General features: G+C 36.9%; 1 protein-coding gene across 2 annotated transcripts in view; it reads left to right on the forward strand.

The window, feature by feature from the left end:
• SIM2 (SIM bHLH transcription factor 2) overlaps window positions 1-24,370 on the forward strand; it is a 63,452-nt gene that overhangs the window by 11,886 nt on the left and 27,196 nt on the right. For both annotated transcript variants that reach the window (XM_072026916.1, XM_005012889.6), the window contains exons 5-7: window positions 5,414-5,522; window positions 21,162-21,247; window positions 23,485-23,684. In XM_072026916.1, coding sequence (XP_071883017.1) covers window positions 5,414-5,522; window positions 21,162-21,247; window positions 23,485-23,684 — 395 coding nt within the window. The remainder of the gene's footprint in view (window positions 1-5,413; window positions 5,523-21,161; window positions 21,248-23,484; window positions 23,685-24,370) is intronic.

The raw sequence follows: 24,370 nt of genomic DNA on the forward strand, positions 1-24,370 counted from the left end.
ATGGAGATGATTGTGAGAAAGAGTAAGATGTTTTGTTTCAGGCAAGACAGCTGAGGAATATGCCTGTGTCCAACAGCAGAGAAGGGACTGAGTTGTGGAAATTCTAGGCATGCTTTAGCTTTGATAGTAATTAATATTTTTGTTTGAAAAACTGTGAAGATCTTTGGATGCATGTTCTAGTAGTTGAATTAGAATTAGTAACTCTGAGAAAAAATAGAACACTGAAGAGATAGAAAAAGCAAGTGTATCATCTCATAAACACCCCTTCTAAATCCAAAGGCAACTGTGATTCCTGTTTTTGTAATCTCCTTCAGAAAAAGTTATTTTGAGGATCAAAATTATGGCATGGATACTTTTTGTCTGCCAACTTTTAAAAATGTGTCCAGGGAATGTTCTTATTTCAAGCAGTTTGTTCATTTGAGTCTGTTACAGTATAGTATTAGTTGTTTCATAACATTTAATGCATGTTCAAATTACTTTAAATATTACTGTCTTTTAGTAAAAACTTTCTTCCAAATGGCTATATTTTCTACTCTGAATCAACAGTCTTATTAAATGTTTTTCTCCGTGTAATGTTTTGAAAAGATCCACAACGTAGCTAACTACTTAAATAGATTCATTTAGTTGGTATGATTGTTCCAAAGCACTGAGTGTTCCCATCTGCCCTTGAAGTAGTCTCATTGTTCTGTCCTGCTTGCTGTTTGCTAAGTGCTAGCTGGTCTAGGTTTTGTCCAGGGTTTTTTTTTTTTCTTTCTCTTTTGAGGAATACCATGTCCTCTTGTAGGTCTCAGTATTATTCAGTCATCTGGTGAAATTAAAGACCCACAGGGTCTTTAAGACAATGAATAAACTTTGCCACAGTCAAGGAGAAGGGACAGTCTTCTTTAGCTGGTATGATCTTATGGCCCTCTGCACAGAATGTATTCCCTCTGTGCTGTACACGTGAGTGTGGCTCTGTAAACCCTACTGCAAGATCTGCTAAGGGAAACTAAAGTATTTGGTCATATTATTTACTGAAGTAAGTTTTCTAAGCAAGATCTCAAATATTTCGCTTTAGCAAAGATTTGTAAATGAATGGGCTGTATCCTTGAACTTTCCAGGTGTAGATCAGAGATGACAGAGGCACGTGAAACTTAAGGGCATGTTTTAGACTCAAAGCACTGAATGCTCCAGCAGTTTAACAACATTTTTTATTTCCTATTATTATTATCATTTTTATTATTTATTTTTAAATAAAATAAAACACCTAAGCAATGCAATGACTTTTCCTTGTTTTTTGTAATATTGTTTTATGATCTAATGTGTTCTTGATATTGCTCAATGTTCCATTTTTCAAGAGACAATTTTGTTTTAAGTAATGCTACAATTAATTCTAGGCTTTTCCTAAATACTAGCGTATTAATACATTAATACTGGGATATTCCTGTAAGCTTCCCGGGGCTCTAAATGAGTTCTTGTTCCTACAACTCTGGAAATCACTGGGAGTTTTGCCACTGTCATCAACAAGAATGAGATTGGTCTGTAGAAGCAAATTTTGCAAGTCTCCCTCACCAAGTCATAATCCCACACTATATTTTCAACAAGTGCTCTTATAGAGCTCCAGCCAATACAAGCTGAGACCAGAGTGATGATGATCATAGAAAATCTTTTAGAGAGTGCATAGAAAGACCTTTTTATTAAATAATTTGACAATTAACTAGTCCACACATCAATTTCCAGTTAAAGTGCAATTTGTTTTAAAATGTATATTTGAACTAAATAAAAAGTTCATTTAAAAATATTTTGCAGGATATTCTTGGAGAACTACTACAGTAGCCTTTATCTTCTAGTATATCTTGAATTTAGGTTAAGCAGAAAGAATTTAGACCTTCTGAAAAAGCCTACATAGACAATGTTGCTAAGCTAGTTTAAAAATGTAAAAACAACATTAAGGATTGTTTTTCAGCAATACTTGACTCACTTCTGCCTGCAATTTTAGAGAATCAGAAACAATTTTTCTGAAAATGCTACATCTCTATTTGTGGACCTGTTGGTTAATTTGTGGGTTTGGATTTTGATCAACCTTTCCACTCAACTTTAACAGTAAATATTGTAAATACTGATGGTTAGGACCCCTTCCTCCATCTAATTTCAATTGGCCTCAGATCATTGTTGAACTGACTTGTGCTAGCTGAGATAGAGCCAATTTCTTGCCTCTTTTTTCCATGGGTAGTAAATGGGTTCAAATTCCCCAAATATTCTCCCCCTTTCCACCTCCCTCCCCTCATCCCCTCACCCCTGAGTCCAGAGACACAGAATGGAAAAGAAAATCCTCTTAGGAAATAACGGTGAATTTTTTTTATATATATATACATATATATATATTAATTGTGAAAGTCTGGACCTTGTTCCAGCCATTTTCTGGGTCCATGAGGGAGCCAAGCTTATCTTTGACTTTTGATAAATCTTGAAATATTTAACCACAAACATCTGAACTTTTCCAAGAGTTTATTTTACTTTCGTCAAATAAGTATATGAAAGGCAAAATATGTAATTATTTGCTCTAGAATCCATCTACTTAGTCCTCTGTGTTTATTATGAATCTTTTCTTGGCAGGAAAAAACTGTGCAGCTGAGTTACACATAAAAAAGCTCTTAGTAGGAAATAGCGATATTTGGTAGTAAGCAGGTATTTACAGATATTAAAAAGCTGCATCGAGGAAGCTGGTTTAATAAGCCTGAGGCATGGGATTTTAGAAGGTTTATGAATTGAACCATATAATTTATTTTTTTTTAAAGTTTTCAGTGTTTCATTGTAGGCTTTAAAATAGCATGCATATACTATGTGTAGCAGGAGACTGTGGTCAGTTTCAAAATTATGTATACATATTTTGGTTATTTGACTCCTATTTAGTCCCCTGCCTTTGCTGACGGCTTTATGTTTCCACTAGCATTTTTACAATCAATTTTGGTTTCAATGTTGTATATTCACCTCCCACTGACTTTGCTGGAGTTGCAAATACATACATCAGAGTAGAAAACATTCCTACATATATAATGAGAAAAGCTAGTCATTAGCTTGACAAAGTACTTTAGTTTTCAACTTTAGATATAAAACTAAAATATTTTTATTTATGAAAATTATGTGATGAAAATGAAATTTTGAATAAAAATATGACCTTGAACACAGTCCTGTGAATCCTGTGAACCAATGATTACTTTAGTCAGTAGTTCTTTTGCAATAGGCAGCTACTTTTGGAAAAGCAAGAGATACCCATGCGTCATACTTGTAAGAGAGTAGATACATGTCAATGTGGTTATGATTATACTTAGTAATGGCAGAGTTGCAATAAGATCTTGATTACTACAGTTGATATTGCCAGTCAGGTTGGTTGGCGTTGTTTCTGTAAGAAAGTTGAAGGGATAGATAGTTTGCACATGGCTACCTGTGAATGATTTTTTTTTGGAAGCTGAAAAAGAACAGGGTCATAAATGATGCTCCTTTTAGTTCAAACATTGATTACAACTGAGAATTTCTCCAATTTCTGTTTTTTTGTTGTTCTGGTTTACTAAGTGTAAAGGCCAATGAAATGCCCGTCAACATAAGAATTATTAGTTTTATGTGTCTGTAGGTGATTATGATATTTACAGACTTAGCTATAGACACTTGCAAATGTGTTTTCCCCCATATAATTAAAAACAAACAGAAACAGTGAAAAGCATGAGTCACAGTGAGATTATACAGTCTCCCTCCCTCACCACTAAAGCTTGAAGATGGAGTTACTATAACAGGTTTGCACTGTTATTATCCTGAAAAAGAACAGTTACTGCTTTTTATTATATTAATTGCATATTATTAAAAAGAATATATATAAATGAATCAACATAAATAATCGCCTTCCCTTCCCTTCCCTTCCCTTCCCTTCCCTTCCCTTCCCTTCCCTTCCCTTCCCTTCCCTTCCCTTCCCTTCCCTTCCCTTCCCTTCCCTTCCCTTCCCTTCCCTTCCCTTCCCTTCCCTTCCCTTCCCTTCCCTTCCCTTCCCTTCCCTTCCCTTCATCCTTTCTTCCTCTCCTTTTCTTAATCTTTTCCTCTTTCCCTCCTACTCCCTTCTTTTTATCTGTCTCTTTCTCCATCTCTCCTCTTCTTTCATCTTTACTCTTTCTGTCACTTTTGCCTTATTCAGTGAAATTTTACTCTGGTTAGACTATCAGGTCAGTGTTGGTGTTTTTGTTTTTGCAGGGAGGGGTTGTTGGAAAGAAGAAGTGGGGAATAGATGGCTAGAAAAAAAAGGTTAGTTTGCATAGTCTTGGGAAGAGACATTCCATGAATAATGCAGAAAATGGAACTATGAGAAACATTTTCAGAAAAAGATTTCTTTGTGGAGTAGACAATTTCATTTATTCCAAAGAAAAGGCAACTCACACATCTTAGCAAATCAGTAGGATTGGCTCAGAAGAATAGGTTAAATTACTTCACCTCTCAGCTGTCTCTGATCTTGGGGGCCCAAGGCACATCAGGCCACACTGAACAATTGGGCAGCCTGACACTAATTTAAAACACAGGCTCAAAGTATTGGTTCACTCCTTAAATCAATTACTGCATCTATCTGGAGACTTTTGTTGGTGAGTTTTATACGTGGCAAATAGAGTTAGCAAAAAGGACATACGGTGTACGCCGCTCATTTTTTGCACAGCAGTTATTATGGGTACAACAGTGGGAAAGATAGAAATACATTCCTGAGCGAGCAAAGTTCAAGTGAGAAGAGAGAGTACAGACATTTAAGATAGCTCTCTTAGTCTTTTTAATGTGCATGTTTACTTAAAGCAGCAAAGGCTCAAGCCAGTGCTCATGAAAATCTGTGGAAGTCTGTCTTTTGAATTCACTGGCTACCGTTCTGAGCTCTATGTACTGCCGTGGATTGAATATTGTGGGCGATCTGAAAAGACACAAAAGAAATGTGTAAGTCTAGCAGTTTGGCTCCAAAGGCTCAACTGTCAGCTGAATGCAGGTGATAGTTTCTGGGAACCTGTCAAACATTTTTTCATTTTTTTATTTTTGGATATCTGCCTTTATAAGAGACATTAATACAGCTCAATGATTTTATCCCATTTTGTGGTAACCTAGCATTTCTACAGCTGCTCTAGTTTATCACTTCATTCACTAGCTCTCTCTACTAGCAGCTCTTCTGTGTCCAGATCATCATCATCGGAAATTCCCACAAAAGCCCCCAAAATGTTAGTTCCTGATGAAGAAGGAAATAATGCAGTTTAAGGAGCATAATTTGGAACAAGTTTTTGATACATTTGACTTATGTTTAACAAACGGTGTGTAGTTACCCCGATGCAGTATATGCAGGTCACTTCAGAATGTTTGGGGGATAGGAAAGGAAAAAGGGGAAGCAGCACTGCTTCATGTGTTACATGTCTCTTCACAGGTGGAGCTAACTGGTAATAGCATTTATGAGTATATACACCCTTCTGACCATGATGAGATGACAGCTGTTCTTACTGCTCACCAGCCTCTTCATCCTCACCTCTTACAAGGTACTTGTGTGATCTGTGGTCAAACTACCATTGGAAAAGTAAAAAAAAAAAAAAAAAAAAAAAAGTGACAACTCTAGGCTGTGACAAGTTCATATTTATCCATTATGAAGCTATGTATGCAAATGGAGAAGGAGCATGAACCTGAAACTATGATCCAAGAATTTGGTTTGTGGCAGTAAAGAGAGTACGGTATCCTAGATTAAATAATTCTTTTCATGCCATGGAGTCCCTGCAGTTTTAAACTGTTATTTAGACTTTGCCCAGTGGCAATTTCATCTCTTGTTTTGTCATCACTGGTGAGGTTGCAGGAATGTTGCAACTGTCTAGCTGTGCACAGCTGCAGCTACGTGGTCTTAGGGAAAAAATAAAGAAAGAAAGAATACGTTAAGCAATTTGGAAAGAGGTGGACACTTTTAATATTATAAAAGCAACTGTTAAAACTGATATTTTAATGAAAACCCAGAGCTAATATTCTCCACTGCAGGAAGAAGAAAAACGGGTTTTGTAAATTACCTACATTTAGAAGCTTTCATAAAAAAAGTGATCTCTCTGGGAAAATAATGTCCTCTTGCCTTGATGCTGGATCACTGATTCACCAAGCCTCTCCACACATCCCGTTCAGGTGCTGCAGATGATTCACCCACGCGTACCCATACAGCACGGTGCTAAGCTGGATGGAGTGTCAGGGAAGACAGCAGAACTCTTATTATGTGACCGCCTGGATCAGACTGTCCACACTGGCTGTGCTCAGACACCACACACAAAAATTAACATAACCCTTTGTGTATTGTTACTTCAGTATTGTTGCTACTATATAATTAACAAACATATGTGCATCTTTACATCATCTCCAGTAGCTTTCATTTCCCATCGGGCAATTCTTTGAGCTTTAAAATATCGGAATGATTTGGCTCCATTGTACAATGTGCTTCCACGTATATTTCACAATTGCTCGACCAGTTGGAGCTCACATCCTGCTAGAGCTTTTACTGGGCTTCTTAAGACACAGCTCCGAAAAGCATGAGGAGCTTTGGGTTTGCACTACCATCCTGTTCAGGAGCTGGAAGTGTTTTTCACAGTCCTGGTGCCTGTGCGGTTTCTGTACTTGGCGATCTCACCGCAGTTCCGACCACTGTGATTTCCTCAGCACTACTCTCTGAATGCAGAGGAGCCGAATGTTCCTGGGAGCATATGCAGTGCTCAGAGTGGTATAAATGAAAGAACTACCATAGCCGTCTTCTCTCTTCCTCCTCCCCAAGCAGATTCTCTTGTGTACCTCCCTGTGTCTTGAAAAACAAACTCTTCTTTTTCTTGGACTCTTCTTATTCTAGTTGCTACTTGACTATTTCACAGTTTTTCTAATTCTTTTGTCAGGGATTTTTTTTTTTTTCCCAATTTTGACATTTAAAAAGAAACCAACACGTTTTATTCTTGTCCTACTTCACTGATGAGTGGAGGGGTTGACTCTGGTATAAATCCATGACTTTTAATGAAGTTCTGCTGGTATCTGGAATTGGTAGTAAGACCTTTTTATAAACACTCTCTTGTCAATGGCAATGGTGTCATGATTTTGTTAATTTTTATTTTATTTTATTTTATTTTATTTTATTTTATTTTATTTTATTTTATTTTATATTTTATTTTATTTTATTTTATTTTATTTTATTTTATTTTATTTTATTTTATTTTATTTTATTTTATTTTATTTTATTTTATTTTATTTTATTTTATTAAGTTTTACAGATTTAAAGTCACATGCAAATGATTTGAATTGTTTACTATGTCAAGTACAAATTACGACTCTGGTTAACCAGAAGTAAGATAGCGCATTAGTACTGCAGTCCCAGAAGTTTTTGTTTGTTCAGAAATCGTTATTGCCTGCTTCTTACTCACATTTGGATGTTTTCAGATGCTTGTTTTGCCTGTTAGCATTTCTTTTCTGAAATAATCAGGTCCCTCTCATTTTAGCTACTAATGGTGAAATTATTTCATGAACAAGTTCTCCTCACTGTGAAGTATAATTCTGTTCTGTTTTGGTTGTGTTTGAAAAGATTTTACACACAATTGAAATTGTTAATTTCAGTTTACTTGCAACTGTTTCAGTATGAAATTCTGCAGGTGACTAGCCCCAGTTACATGCCTCATTCTCTGTAGCTTGCTTTACCTCTTTCTATATAGATGCTGTTTTTTATTAGCATCAAGCTCTGGGTTCTCAGTAGTGCAAAAGGTAAAGGAAAACTTACTTTGAAATGTGATCCACTTATATATGTCTTGTTTTGTGTAAAATTTCGTGTAGCAAAGGAAATGGATAACATCATCAAAACAACAGCATCTTATTTGGAATCTAGACTTGGGAGATAAATAAAGGAGTTAAGCTGTGTTCTGGTTTCTATAGGGATTATATTATGCAAATCTTACTCCGGTGTCTCTTTCCCATACAAAGCATAGAGCTGGTGTATTAAAATGTGCAGAATCCATAGCTAAACAGAGTGAGCAAGTATTTATTTATGTCTTCCCTGTGCCAATGGTTCCCTTTTCTGCAGTGTAAACATTAAATCTTAAGGTATAATTTAAAGTTGCCTGGCACATAGAAATCATAGCAGGTTTCCTGTGTATCTTCAGTGAAGTCCTGAAACCTATTAAATAAATGGTAGGAAGGAAGTGACTTCTGTTTGTATCTTAGTAGATATTCTAAATATTTAAATAAAACATGGAATTTTACAGATAACTTAGTACTTAGGGAAGTTGAGTGAAAGTGGTTTTATTTTCTAATAATAGGGAAAACAGACTTTTAAAAGAGCATTTTTTGTCATTTTGGTTTGATTTTTTTCCTCTTCCGATCTCTTAAAATGTATCTGAATCATCAAGTCACTGGGTTGAATAAAAAGTTTCCCTTTTTAACTTTGCTATATTTTAGATCTCTCCAATCTGTGGAATTACTCAGGAGTAAAATCAATGTTGCACAGCAGATACAGGCATTCATAACACAAATTTGCAGCATGGCTCACTTAACTTTACTTGCTCAGGATTCTTCAGCTATTGCTTCAGTATTCTTCAGCTAATTCTCAGATATGTATAAGTATTTTTAGTTCAGTTGCTATTTGAACAGTTGTAGCTGGGTAAGATCTATTATAGTAGAAATAAATTCACAAATGCAGGCATACATATCTATACTTTGTATTGTTAGTGGTATTAAATAATACAAAGTACAGGTTATTTTTGCCCTCCAGTTTTACAGTCTTTGTAAATTTTTATGCTCTCCCCTTATTACTTCAATTACTTTTAATCTTCTTCATTGTCCTTTGTTATTCTCCTTGAATCTTCCCTACATTTCCAGTGCTTCATCAGTTTTGTATAAGCTTTTCTAAAAGACAGATAGTACATAAGACAGGTGGAAGCCTTGCAGCTGTTGAGCTCTATAAGTCTTATTTGTGTGAGTTTTATTTCTCAGGGAAAAGGAAATCATTGCTCAATGCATAAAATCATACATAGTGGGGATTTCTTTATATAATGCTCCCTGTCACATTATTTTTCTTCAGATATCTCAGCCACCTACTTAAACAAGATATATTAATATTAAAAGTATAAGCCTTCTTAAATCATAACTTTTTAAGTATTTAAAACTTGGCTTATAGTTCCTAATGTTTCAGGTACAACAAGGCATGTCTCCAAACGTAAAAGGTAGATGCCTTACTATTTTAAAAGAAAGTGAAAATTCTTGAATAATCACATACCTCCAGGAGTTTGGATTCCATAGGAATTTTAACTGTAATAAAATTTGGGAACATGGAAGATGATAATCTAGCTGTTGTGTCACCTCTATTCAGACCATGCAGTAAAGACATAAATCACATTATGGTAAGGAAAGTTTTTGGCCCAAGAAACTGGAAGATGACAACTCTCAGAAACATTGAAAAGTCATACAGGACAAGCAGCTCAGTGTGAGCTCTGATGGTGATGCTGTAGCCAAAAGGGGTGCTGGGAAATCTTTGTGCACATAAGAAGTGGAATAGTGAACAGGAATAGCAAGGGTGACTGATTGCATTTTTGTATGGTATTAGTGAAATGGACACTGGATTTTTCTGCATAATTCTGTTGTCCACTAAAAAAAAAAAAAAAAAAAAGGGACAAATTGGAGAAAATACAGAAGAGAACCACAGAAATGATTGAAGGACTGGAAAAGCTTATAATGAAAGATGAAATAACACCATCTGTTTGATTTTTCAAAAAGAAGATTGGGAGGTGACTTGATAACTGTGTCTACTTACTTCCAAGGGAAGAAAATACTGGGAACTAAAGGACTGTTTTAGAAGAAAAAGACATATCAAGGACCAATGTCTGTGAACTGAAACCACAAAAGCTCAAATTAGAATAATGCATACATTTATAACTAGGGGTTTGATTAACCACAGGAACAAAATACTAAGGGAAGCAGTGGTTTCTTCCTCTTTTGATGTCTTCAGATCAAGGCTGTATGCCTTTATAGAAGATACATTTTAGGCAAACAGAAGTTACTGATCTCAGCACAGGAGTAACTCACTGAAGTTTAATGAGCTGCAATGTACAGGTTAGACCTATGATCTAATGTTCCTTTCTGGTGTTTAAAGTGTATAAGCTATGACTCAATGAAAGCCATAAGCCCCGTGGTCTGTGGAGGCTTTGGAGAATTTCAGCTTTAACTTAAAAAGTCTTTAAGCTGCTTTCTTATTTGCATGACTAGCACTGAAAATGTAAAGCAATATGTACTGATCCTTTGCTATGAAAGAAGCCAACAGCTGGATTCTCCTTCTCAGGGTGGCTGGGGTAGGGAAAAATACCCTCTGAAATACACATTAATTGTGGGTATGCCTCAGCAAATCATCTCACATGAGTCTTTAGTCCGGCTTTGCACTTGTGAGAAAATGAATCCATTATATTCAACTGGAATAGGTTTAGAAAAAAAAAAAAAAAAAAGGATATCTTTTCCAAATGATGTGTACTGGCAGTGCTCAGGTTTCAGATGACTTCATTGGTTCTTCACTCCTTTCCAAATACTGCTTATAGCATTTGCAGCCCACAGCATGTTTCTGTGACCTGGTTTAGTTCTATACCTGTGAATCCTTACACCTCAGTTTGGCACTCCCCACCACCTGTATCTGTTGCACAGGCTGATATCAAGATTCATGGGTCTCCATGCAAACATATGCAGTACTTTGGTAACAGAAATCCAGGAGTTGTTCTGTGGTGTAGTGTTAAGAAATGGATTTTTTAGCATCTGGAGAAGTGGTTTTGATGTATGCTGTCTTCTCTGGAGCACCTGAAAGCTTCTCTTCTGTTTCTTCCAGTAGTGGGACAAACAGACTGGGTCCACTGGATGAGATTTTCCTGCTGGGGCAGAAGGTGGTCACCAATCAGGGAGGATGGGCCCAAGATGTGGGGATGCTAGTTTAACAGCAGTTATTCAGTTTTGGAAGACTGAAAGGTTATGTTTCTGACTGGCTGTAGAGGCTCAATACGTGCTGCCCATCTTCCCTGTTTAGTTCAGGAGACCGAGTAGGTTGTGGTGCCATGCCAAATCTTACCAGTAGCAAACCATTCTGGGGCTAGCCTGGTGGGAAATATAATGCCAGCAGAGGTTTGTGAAGCAATTGCTACATGCTACTTTGTTCAGAGGTGACAAACGTTGTCAAGGTGTCTGAAATAGTGTCTGGCTGTTTCAGGGAGTGAGCGAGGAGATTGCACCAGAACTGTTGGCTACACACAGCTCCCCCTTGCGTGCTCTTTGGAGGAAACAACATAATGACACAAACCGGGCTGCAAGTACTAACATAAGTGGGGATTTTATGCCCTCCAAATGATGCTGCTATCAACAGTGCGTCTGTACCAACCACTTTTCCTAACACTTTTCTTTAAAAAGAGCAGCATAGTGAGGTAGGCTTGTAGCAACATAGTAACACTCACAAAACTATCTGGAGGATGTTGGGAAATGCTGTACCTCCTGAACCATATCTACAAGAATAAAGCAGGACATTTTTGTATGAAATATCAGGGTAAGGAAAGCTGGGTATGACTGGTCATCTGTCACCACTGTAGCTGAATACAAGCAAGCAAGCCAGGGAAATTGGAAATATTTGTATTGCAGGTTGAGTGAGCAATAATGAGAGGGATTCAGCATTGCATATTGCTCTTCCATGTGTGTATTTGGAGTCAGCTCGTTTGACACAGTGTGTCTTTTATTGGTTTCATGTGTCTTTGTCTGATATTTCCATACTTTAAAACAGCTACAGCTTCCCAACCTTTGACTTGCACATCAAGGCATGGTGTACTAAAAGCAGTTTATTGACATATCCCAGAGTAGACAAAGGGAAAGAGGAATACTATAGTTATTGCCATAGACATACCAATTGTTTCCTAACAACTGGATAATTCTTATGTGATGTGTTATAAGCCTAATGTAGGTAATACAAAGAATATGGAACACATTGTGTCTGGCTCTCCAGCTTTTGGGGCACCGTTTCAGTCCAGCTAAGAAGTAAATGCCAGTTCATACTTTTCCTCTAGGGAAAGACCATTTTCCCTACGCATATCTTGTTTGATACCAAAAGAATAGAATAGAAATGTGTACATCTGGAAAGCGCTTTTGTTACACTGGTTTAAAGATTTTTGTTCTAGTAACACATATGCAAAAAAGACAAAAGTTATTAGGATTTATTTTTTGTTTTGATTCATTTAAAAATACATGAGAATAGTTATTGAAGGCTAATGGTTTAACATGATGACCCTGCTGCCACTGGTGGAGTTACTTTAAACTAGGGAAATCTAGAAAACATTATTAATTTGGATGTGCAAAAGTGGAAAGAAGGGCAGATTGCTGGCACCCCACTTTTTTTTTTTTTTTTTTTTTTTTTCCTTTAGTAATTAGCAGTAAAGTATACCAAGAGAGTAGAGTGTTTTGGACTATAACAGCTAGACTTTTCCTTTCTGCCTACTGCTCTGCTGATTTTCTTCTCTAAATAAAGGTTTGGAAGAATCGTTTGTAGGAAAAAGGAAAATTTGGGCAAATGCTGAATTTGGATGACAGGAATGATAATTGAGACAATTTACTCTCTGCAGCACTGACAGGATTCTGGACACAGTCAGAACACAGAACAAACTGTCCAAATGGAGAGGAAATTTGGGCAGATCTTGCAAGTTTGGAACTCAAAGACAGAGGTTAGCAACAGAGCTGATTTCTTTCCTACCACAGCAAGAGCATTACCAAGACAAAACAAGTCAGCCTGCAAATTTCACTTTTCAACTTAGTATGTGCTTAGGAACTTGCTATCTATGCATATAAAATCTGCATTTTTGCAATGTAAGGCATATATATTTTATCATTCAACTGATGCCACTCATTTACTAAAAAGAGGTATTCTCAAAGGTATACACTTCAGGCTGTAACTTGCACGTGAATATGTGATATTGCAGTGCAACAGGGAGAAAGGAAGGTAATTGTTTTATTTCTTCTCTCTTATTTGGAATCCAGTTTTAACCACACAATCCAAGGAAGAGTGGTGAAATGTGGTGTTCGCACACCCCTTTGCATGCAGTATTTCAATTCACAGAATAGTTTTATTCACAGATTCACTCTGGCACTGTTCTTTATGGAATGATAATAATAAAGATGGTGGTCAATATGCATCAGGTTTCACTCCCGATTTTCTCCTAGCTCATTTGCAGGCCTATTCTGAATAAGGGAAGTCCATCACAGCGTTTGCAAGCCTATTCTCACCCTGGCTCTGTTGGTCCATCTGTGATTCCCAGCTTCAAGGATTTCCCTAGAACCGTGCATGCTATTGTATAAGCTTCTCCTTTGTATGCTCCCTACCTTTTACCTCTTTCGTGTTCTAGAAGTTGGCCTCAAACACATTCAGAATGAAGGGCTGGAAGTTGTGACATTTTGTCTCTTCTGTATCTTACAAAAGCCGTAGCCTTGTTATTCTCAAAAAAAAAAAAAAAAAAAAAAAAAAAAGGCTAGCCAAGATGCTTGCATGCTCTTTTAGTTAGCATTGTGTTGTGTGGGACCCAGATGCTTTGCAGATTACACAAGAATAAGAGCAAAACATGTGCAACTTTATAGTGTAGAGGAGGTAAGATGAAAATAACCAACTGAAAGGGTAAAAATATGCAGGGTGTTTGGGGGATGGGCAGTAAAGTGTTATGCAGACATGAACTTGTGCTATCTGTGTTTCCACCCTGTAAAACAGTCCAGAAGGGACATGGAGCACAGTTTATCACACATTCATGTCTCAGCACTAGAGGAAGGCATGTGCCTCCACACTAGTTGCAGGAGGGAAGGTAGAAGCAGGTAACTGTGCGCACCTGGACTTCAGTCAAGGTGTGCCATGTCAAAATGGTTTTCTTCTCTTGTACTATAGCTGACCTTTGATATTACACTCAAGCTGCCCCTTAGAGCAAACAGGAATCAAGATTTTAATTGATGTGGCACATCATTAGCTGTGTCAAAAGCTCTCAGTTTTAATGTTGTTTCATAACCTTTTGTGATGATAGATAAGGCATAAATGTACATTTTAAAAATGGTACTTGGTGCAGCAGTGTGCAGATTGCATGACTATGTATGTTAATTTATAAAGTGGATCCATAACAAAACGATGCCATATTTTGCTGCTATCAAAACTTGGGAACTTTGGGAAAGAGATATAAAAAAAGTAGCTTTTACCTTACAGAAAATAAAGACATGAGAGGTGAAGCTGTGGAAAAAAAAAGATTTTTTCTCAGTCCACAGTACAAACAGCATGCAAACCACAGAACTTTGTGACTGCTTTCTTTCAAAAGAGATGAAAGATGGAGTAGAAAGCAAAGATGGATTTCATAGTTGCACCCCCAGGGATGGACAATTCTGGCTTCCATAAAGCTAACCATAATTTCATAGAAATGCTTGGAGAATCCTTTTTGGCAGTCTTGTGCATTATGAGTGAACAAATGCACAAATTCTTTATCCAAAATAGCAAAACTCATTTTCTGTACCATGACATTTATTCTGTTTACAAGAGTAAAAAAGTACAAATCTGTAAAATATAAACAGGCTATTTTGTTCTTGAGTAGTGCTTGCAGTCAAAATGTATTGTTTGATATACTAGGCAAGGAAAAGAAAAGGGATAACTGAGATGGCATACTTTGTAGAAATTATGTTAAGAGCTGTCAGAAAGAAATATATCATCAGTATGTCCAGAGACAACAATGTTTCTCTGCAATCTCCTTTGCAGGTTGCTCTCTGTGGATGTTAACAAACAGAAAAATCTGGGGTGGGATTTGAATTAAGCCATTTACTCTCTGCATTATTTATAATTCATTTAATCAATTAAATTGTAGTGGTGCTTCAGAAAGGGAGCTTCTGTAAGACGCCCAGGTAGTATAGTAGTATATTAGTGGACTAGAAAAACTTATCTGAATCTGAAAAGGGAAACAGAGTTTGTCTAAAAAATAAACAATTTGAAATGATCATCTGGGACATGGGTAAGGATTCTACCTTGCAGTGTATCCCCCCGGAAAACTCATTATATATGATACCTCAAATTTAGGACCTATTAAAATATTGATAGTAGCCTTACTGAAAAAGCCAGGATCTCAGTAACCTCAATTACACTTTTCCAAAAAAAGAGAATCAGAAAAGACAGAGAAATCTGCTCAGAGTATATAATCATGTTTATCAAAAACAGTGTTTTACTTGCATCAGATTTCTGTGTATTACTAATCACCCAGCTGGGGAAAGTGTAAAATTAGAATTCCAGGATAAAAACTGAAAGATTTACAGATCACTCTTAAATAGAGTTCAGCAAGAGTTTGTGGAGCAATGGGGAGAGGACAATCCCTTTCAAATGTTAAACATTGATACAGAGCAAACAAAATCAGAAATTTACTATCATGAATAAATCCAAGTTATAACAAGTATTGGAAATGGCTGGAATAGAAAAACTGACCTGAGATCACATTCCATGACTGGATCAAGAAGAGTAGTATGACAAAAATGAGAGGGTAAATATTTAGAAAGAACCTTAAAGCTCTGCTTTTCATCTCTAATTCCTGTAGTAGATAAACACAACATCAATAAGTTCTGGGAAATGTTAAAAGCTGTATTAAGACAGTTGGACTTCTTTTCAGGAAGCTATCATCCGAGCATTTCAAGATACTTAGCAATTTAGAAGTGGGGGAAGAGTTTTCTTTTTAGCTATACCAGCTGTTGAGACCTTTTCTTAACTCACCTTCTGAAAAAATCTTGAACAGAAGAACATGCAAGCTTTGAAAATAATTCAACTCATGTAAAGAAGTATCTATTTTCCAATTACTTTAAAACTGTTTAGAAGAGGGAAACAAGTCACATTCACATAAATGGAGAAAAAATGATACTGACGTAGAAAGTAAAGGTGAAGATGAGAAAAGCAGTACCATGCTGCGAAACTTACATCCATAATGGAAAACTGCATTAAAACCTTTCACAAAGTTACACAGCTGTTTGTCAGAGTTACAGACAGCTAGGGCAAATGCTAGAGAAGGTGCAATTAAACTTAACTTTCATCATATGTGTTGGACTTGCTGGAATAATAGGTGTTTGAAAGAAATAGCACTAAGAGACCCATCAACAGTGAAATTTATCAAGCATTGCAACAAAATTTCACATCTCTGTGTGGTGACTGCTCACTTTGAAACCTAAGCTGGCTGTTTCCTAAATATATTCAAAAGGAGAAGCAGAACACTGTAGTGTTCTGGAAAAACAAACAAACAAACAAAAACTACCCAAATACGTCCCCACTCCCATTCTCTTGCACACAGATGCACACATATTCACACACATTCTCATTCTGTATGTTGAAACTTGGATGACTTCTCTGATCTGCAGTTGTAAAGTACAGCTTACCACAGGGAACATTGTTAAGCTTAATGAGTTCTCCTTTGTTTCTTGCAGCTCTCAAAATGCTATTGTGCAAACACATCAAGTTAGGATCCATACACACACACATTACAATGTTGTAATGTGTAACACATTCGTAACAGTGTTCTTTTTATCATTATCACTAGTAATAATATTATGTACATCCTCATACAGAGAGATAAGATTTCCTTTGTTTGGAGATGAAAACATCTTCATGCTGGATTTGGTTTTATTTCCCTATTTCCCTTATTAAAAAATAAACATACAAACAAAGCCGAGTAACACGTAGTTATCAATATCCATAGGGTTTGAATGGATTACATTTTCTTCTGTACTTCATATGGAAGAAAAAAGTAACAAAAGATTGTTTCAAATGGTTTGTTTTGTGTTAACTCAGCTAGAACATCTCAGTAAGACTTTCTGGTTTACTCAGTAGTAGCTTTTTTGTTACTCTTCATTAGATGATGCCAGAGTTTAGTCTTTTCTCTAAATAAATAAATAAATAAAACTTTACATTTCAGTTTAAATTGGAAGATTTTACATTTATACATAGATTTTTACTTTTTTTTTTAACACTTAAAGGAAAGGTGTTAACATCGCTTACAGTGATGCATTTATGGAGTTAACATCTTGGAATAATTAAATACAGTGGTTAAGCTCCAATTATTAGACAAGTATGAGTGTTCTCTAATACTTTAGAAGGCTACTTTTCTTCAGTATTACTTATAACTGAGTTCAATAATGACATTTCACTATTCATTAATCTCCCTTGAAGTTTCATATATACATGCTTATTCCACAGTTCTCTCAACCTTGAACTATTTAAGAACTGATAGTGCTTGATTGATTTCCTCTGTGCTTCAAGACTCTTTTACTTTCTTGAAAGCCTAGGATTCTTTCTGTTGTTTATATGTTCCGTGCTTACATATTTACATGATAAAAACTCCGGTGATATCATTAATTATGTTATTAGATCTAGTAGCTTTGATATATATATATATTTTTTTTCAGAGCTTAATTGTGATTGATAAAACCATTTAACTCATCAGATTATTCAGTTACACTCATTTCACATGCCTGAAGTGCTCCATTTACATTTACTGTTCTTCTTGCTTTACTAATTTGAGACTTTTGCTACACCCTTGGACATCTCCAGTCATTCTGCTTTTACAGCAGGTGCAGGACATTTATGCTACAGGCTTTTTCCTGCTTTGTAACTGTGCTTACATGTCTACTGTCTCTTCATAGTTTTGTTATTAACCTCTGCAGCAGGGCAGCATGCATTAACAGTTACTCTTCTCACGGCTCCTCTGATTTCTTCTATATGAATATTCAGCTTCTCCCTCTTTGCTTGCTAGACCTTTAAGTACCTCATTTGCTTTCTACATTCTCTTCGTCAGAGTAGACCATCTTAATTGCATCAAGTACAGCCGGGATGTGACAACTCAAGTTTTGCACTATATTGATGAATGTGTTAGCATCCAGCAGGATACCAGGGTTCTTTATTTCCCAATCTGCTTTACAATTACAAATTTACTTTAGTTCTTTTTCGCTTTGCTACCCCCCTTCTGCTACTTTTAAGGGTACTGGGGATTCACACTGGTAAAGATATCAGTTTATATGAACGCTAATTCACACCATTCACAATCTTGCACATTTAGGTTCTTTATGTGAAGGGTTTGGTCTTACTGCTCCTTTATATTTTACAGTCTCTTGATCAGATCTGGAGATGGTTTTATTCCCAGTAGATGCACACAAACACAGGCATACACAGAGCTGACCAATAACATATCAACATGGATGGGAGAACAGTGCTTTTATAAGCACCCCATACATACAAACAGTGCTTACATAAGCAGAAACAGTATGAGTGGCCTGGTCCCACTTTTTCTTGCCAGCTAACCACTCACAACGTTTGATAGTGGATTTTACACAGACTCACAAGAAATCACTCTGAAAGCTTTTGTATTCTTCAGTTACAATGCTGCAAACAAGGTGTCATGCAGTACCGGCACATCTTTCACTGGGCACCCTGAGGTGACCACTAGCCTTAACTAGCCACATAACAATCCCAGCTGGCTGGTTTAAAATGTGGCCTTGTGCTTCCATCTGTGCTATGGGGCATGTTTCACTATGAAGTAACTCTTAGGGTTGTTACGGCCCAGACCATCCAGGAATGGTGAGGTTCTCCTTTCCTCCTTTCAGCACATTCTATTTTTTCCCGCACAAAATGGCAACTCTCATGGCAACACTGGGCTCCCACACAAGCACTATCAGTTGCAGTTAATACACACAGATGGAGGCTCATTTATCATCATGTGTACACTCCTTTAGCCCCTTCAGGTAAAAAGGCTGTGTTGTTGGTCAGGGTCCAGATTCTATTGGGTGACACTAGCCATCTCTCCTTTTGCTTAGTTATCTTCATGTCAGCAAGCTCAAGCTGCTGAATTGGAGCTCACAGATGAGTCCCTGGTTACCTCATGGGTAATTCTTCCCTCTTCAGATTGCAGACATGAGATGTAACTGGTTTAAGAGACTAGTGTATGTTGGTTTGTCAACACAACTAAAAAAAAAATAATTCAATGATTAATGGTTAATAAATACATCATTATTAAATTAGAGTTATCATTATTAAATTAGAGCTGTATCATTTTGCACTAGATTACATACCATAAAGTTACCAGTTATTAGTCTTTGGTATCACAAATCACAGCTACCATTAAATTAAAATTCTATCACACTTCCCTCACCCCACCACTTCATACCAGGGCACATATCCTTCCTTACACTGCTCTCCCACACCACACAAAACCCTCGCCCTCAAGTTGTTTTAATAATTCTTCTGGTTTTCTTAAGATTCTGTAGCTAGTTAAGAGAACTGGTGTTCCAAGGGGACCTCTTGCTTGCCATTAACCATCATGAAATCAAGGAGACATGACCCCTTTCTTAATAATGAACTGATCTCCAGTTTTAAACAGTGGAGGAAAAAAAATGTTGTCTTACAGTTTGGGTATTACTGTAGTTTTATAGACACTCAAAGACCACAGTTTAATCATAACCCTATTCCTGGTGGAACACTGAAGTCAGAGCTACCTGAGTGTTTCTGTAGTAGTGTCTGCACTAGTCTCCAGTAGTCTGCTGTAATATTTAAAAAAAGAAAGAAAAGAAAGTAGAAGTAGAAGTAAAAAAGACCAAAGAATAAGGTGTCCAGAGGGAGCTTTATACTGAAAGAGGTCCTTTAAATCTTGTGGCAGGACATTTGAAAAGCTTTGATTTTACTAATCATCTCTTTATAAAAGAATGTAAGAATGGTAGCAACTCAGGCCATGCTTGAAGATGTTTTATTGTCCTGATCACTGTGCTTTTTTCTTTTTTTCTCCCGTGGCAACCTCAAAGAGAGAACTTTACCTTTATTTAGCATGTATGGGACTGTGGCAGAAAGAGAGCAAGCACTAAATCTGTAGAAATCTGTACCGAAGCAATGAACTGCACCAATGTTCCTAACTCTCAGATCCATTCTTTAATCATGAGATCATGCTTCAGCAGCAGCAATCTGTACTGTATGGCTTCCTCCCACCAAATTGTATACATTTGTATTTAAAACTCTATAGTAGATGTGCCAGTTCATTTAGAGTGCCTGTTTTTCCCCATACGGATCTAATTTGCATTAGGAAGATAAATGGAAAATTCAAATACTCAGGAAGGCTGATACTAGTTGACATGCACTGCATGTTGCATTTATCTTCCTTCCTGACCAAGTCATTTTTCTGTGGTTATATCTTCAGATCTTTAAATCTGGAACTTAATGCAGAGAGTTTATTGGTTTTCAGGTAGTGGTCTGAGGCTCAAACCACTGCAGGTGTGTGGCCAAGAGGTGTTAACTGGGTGATGGATTCACAAAAATTGGGAACACAACAGCTAAGTCAAATTAAAGCAAGAATCCATCTGATTATAGTGGGCTTTGTATCAAACCCTGTGGGGATTAAGAAAGTAATACACATTGCAACAAGTCAGAAAAACCCTCTGGTTTCTTGATTTTCCTATTCACAGACATGTCATGAGTTTTTTTTCCCTAATATAGTTGTTTTCTGCTGACCTGCAACTTTCAATAATGAAATCTCAGAACCATTAATGATGTATGAAATGTTAAAGGGATAACTAACTGTTAAAGAGAATAATAACTTATTCTTAGGAGAAAATATAAGTGTACCTGGGCAATATTTAACTTCAAAAATTTCCTTGAGATTACCCTTGAAGACATTAACAACCATCTAACAAGAATACCTCAGAAGTCAGTGACACAGTGATATAGAGGCCAGAATTGTGCCAGCCTGGTCACAACACACAGATTATTACAAAAACAATGCATTTTCTTGTTTCCTGTTCTGCTATTACTTCGGAGAGTACTTTGCCTTACCTATGTGCCAAAGAAGATTCCTTCCCTTTACCAATACAGGCTGGTGCCTGGCTGTTCAGAAATAAGGTGATTGCCTTGTGAAGGGTGGTTAAAAGCAGAAAATTTGACACCTAGTCCTGCTGGCTTGTTCAACTTTCACAGGGAATCCTAACATCAAGGTAAAATCTGAGGGTGGAGACTGAGTGGGGAAGTAGAGTGGTTGACTTCTATTGCTGCCTAAGATATAAACAGTTATATTAAATTGTCAGAGGCAAAGCTATGGATAGTTTTGAAATCTTCAGTAAAAAATAAGCAGTGTGGTTTATGCTTTCAGAATATGAAATTGAGAGATCCTTTTTCCTGAGAATGAAGTGTGTCCTAGCCAAGAGGAATGCAGGATTGACATGCAGTGGCTACAAGGTAATGTATATGAGCTTTTATTTTCATGTATTCAACAAGAGACAAGTTCATTTAGTTAGTTTGTTTTTAAGTATGTGTGGCTGAAAGCGAAGTCTTTGACAGGAAGTATTAGAACAGATGCAAAAGTGCTGATTGCAGACTCCCTCAGTAATGCAACTCTAGACTCTCCCACAGTGAGTTAGAGTTTGCTTTGTGGCACATTTCCATATCCTGATCCCCTGATCTTCCAGACGGGGGCCTGGAGCACACCCACGAGGGTGAAAATAGAGAGCACAGACAGGTCTCATTCCCTTATGAGACTGGAGGCAGGTGGGGCAGGAATCCAGGTGCAGGAACTTGGAAATTCCCATCTCCCTCTGCCTTGGTATTACCATGCTTTGAGAAGCCATAAATTTGCACAGGTCACCTCATTGGCCTGACTAGAATTACCTCAATGTTAATGAGACCATAACATTGCCCTAAATCATCATTGTTATCAGCTCAGGGTTTGAACAACGAAGTTTGTTTACAAATCCTATTGCTTGCAGTAATTTTCTATTTACTACATGAAATCAGCAAGCCACAGCAAAGACTGAAATTCTACAGTAACACCTGCCATTTGGGTAGTTCCTATTCTCAGCTTTACAGTATGCACTTGCTGCTTTTTGAGCTGCACAGTAAAATTTTATCACCTAAGCATCAGGAGAGAAGGGTATTTCACATACTGTCTGGTGAAGATTTATTTTGTCCGAGCCATTCTAAAACAAAAAGAAAAGAATGCAAGAGAAGCTGGACTCATTTAAGGAACATGTTCAAGGTCCAGACATATATCTGCCTATTTACACTGTTATCTACCTGGTTACACTGGTAGTTCTTCATTATGGGCCCTCGTTTGCCCAACTGCTTCCCAGCAAAAATGGATATGTCCCAAAGCAGAATGTGAAATCAGGTTAAAAATTAGAGCTTTTAGTGGTGGCATCTCTGTTTTATTTTATTTTTTTTCCATTTATGACTGGTAATTAGGGGAATCACCTGCTTTCTCCTTTTGTTCATTATCACAAGTTTACACAGTGAAACAGCTAAGGATGTATTCTTCTAGAAAGATGTTAGTTTAAATATGTTATTCTCTTTGACTGTACTTAGGGTCAGGACTTAGTACTATTGAACATATCATGTGAATAGCTAAAGTGCAGGAAAAACTCATGAATCAAGTATTATGAGAACTAGTAGGATCTGCTGGGAGATCTTAAATAAGTTTCTGAGCATACTAATAACTTGATGATTGGAGGGGAGGAAGGAAGGTCATACCAGAGTATCCTATTTATAGGTGACTGTTTAGTAGGCTGTTTGTAGTACTAAATACACTGGAAATTAATTCCTTTACATTGGACCCAGTTAAAAGTCAAGCATATATGGAAATTAATAATGGATGTGTAGAATGTATTTCTGGTTCTCCACAAAGCCTAAGCGGTGTCCTGCCTGCTCGTTGGAGTAGAAAATTGGCAGGAGCACAAATAATTTCTAAACACCAGTACTACATTAAATAAATCTTATGTTCTGGAAGAGTCCCCAGGTTATTATTTTTTCCCTCTCTTTAGCAGACATTGTGGATTTTTACAGGCCAACACTGAAGTTAACACTACTGTGATTGGGATATGTATATGGGGATTCAGGAATCTGATCTCAAGACCCTGGATTTGGTCACACACTAAAAGAATGCCAGATGAACTTGACTGAAGAACTTAGTTAAAACTGATTTCCAATGCATTTACTCATACAGTATTTAATCTCTGTAAATGTAATACATTATTTTCCACTGGATTTTGAAGTGTGTGTTTTTCACCAGAAAAAAAATGGGTCATGAAAAAGTAGGTGTTTATGTGCACCCATGAGAGAGTGAGAATCTGAGACATTTAAAAAAGTTTTTGATTAGCAAACAAGAATTCTGACTGGATCTAGAAGAAATTTATACCTAAGAAAGTTTAAAGTGTTGACTAGAAAGCAGTGTAGCTAGTCCCAAAGAGCATATGCTTTAATACTGGACTGATCATGTTAGCAGCAGTAAACACAAAAACTGCATTTATTGTGTTTTAATCTCCATTTATAAATTAACCACACTTCTGAAGCCCTAACAGACTATGTGGTAATTGTGTTATAAGGGTGTATTGCTTTATAACTTCATTGAAACTGGGTGGTCAGCTGACTTGCAGCCTCTTCCATTGCCATCAGATACTGAGTGTGTTTTCTTTTCATGCCAGGTGATCCATTGCAGTGGCTATTTGAAGATACGGCAGTATATGCTAGATATGTCTTTGTATGATTCCTGTTACCAAATCGTTGGACTGGTGGCTGTAGGTCAATCTTTACCTCCCAGTGCAATCACTGAGATCAAACTTCATAGTAACATGTTTATGTTCAGAGCAAGTTTGGACTTAAAATTAATATTCCTAGATTCCAGGTAAGCAGCTATTTCATTTCTAGCATAAAATGTTTTCAAAGTGTTATAAGTTGCAGTGGTTTCCAAACAAATCAGAATACCCCTAAAAAGGTACTAAATAGATCTGAAAGACAAAGACTGTGAGCATCTTCAAAGCTCTTCAGGGCAGGCCATACTTTGTCTTGAATGCCAACATAAGCCTATATACTTTAACTAATAGTTACCTACATTTTCAGAGAGTCAGCTAAAGCCTTGTTGCTGATTAATGTGCAGAAGAGCAGTAAAATGTTTTTACTTTAAAGAAGATAAATTTTAACATGCAAACCTAGTGGAAGTAATAAGCATGCACCATCATCTGTAACTGAAACACTGAGCTCAAATTACTTTTCAGGGTCATCCAGAAAGCTTTTGGCAAAGCAGTAAGAAAACAGAGTGTTTTACACTTTAATACCTTAACAATGAAACCAACCCTACTAATTGTGGTTGGAAGGAAGCAAGAAAAATGAATTCCATTGGCTACTACATGGAAATACAACCTTCCTAAAGAAAACTTGGGAAAATATTTCTGCTTAGGAAAGAGAACCTCGTCTCCACCCTCAGTGGATGTAGCCCACATACGAGCTAGGAAGAGAAGAGCGCAAAAACAGAACTGAAGGAATTGTGAAATGACTCACTCGACCCTTTTTGAAAACATGGTATCTTTTAGT

The sequence above is a fragment of the Anas platyrhynchos genome, chromosome 1 (assembly GCF_047663525.1).
Source record: "Anas platyrhynchos isolate ZD024472 breed Pekin duck chromosome 1, IASCAAS_PekinDuck_T2T, whole genome shotgun sequence".
NCBI classification, from domain to species: domain Eukaryota; kingdom Metazoa; phylum Chordata; class Aves; order Anseriformes; family Anatidae; genus Anas; species Anas platyrhynchos.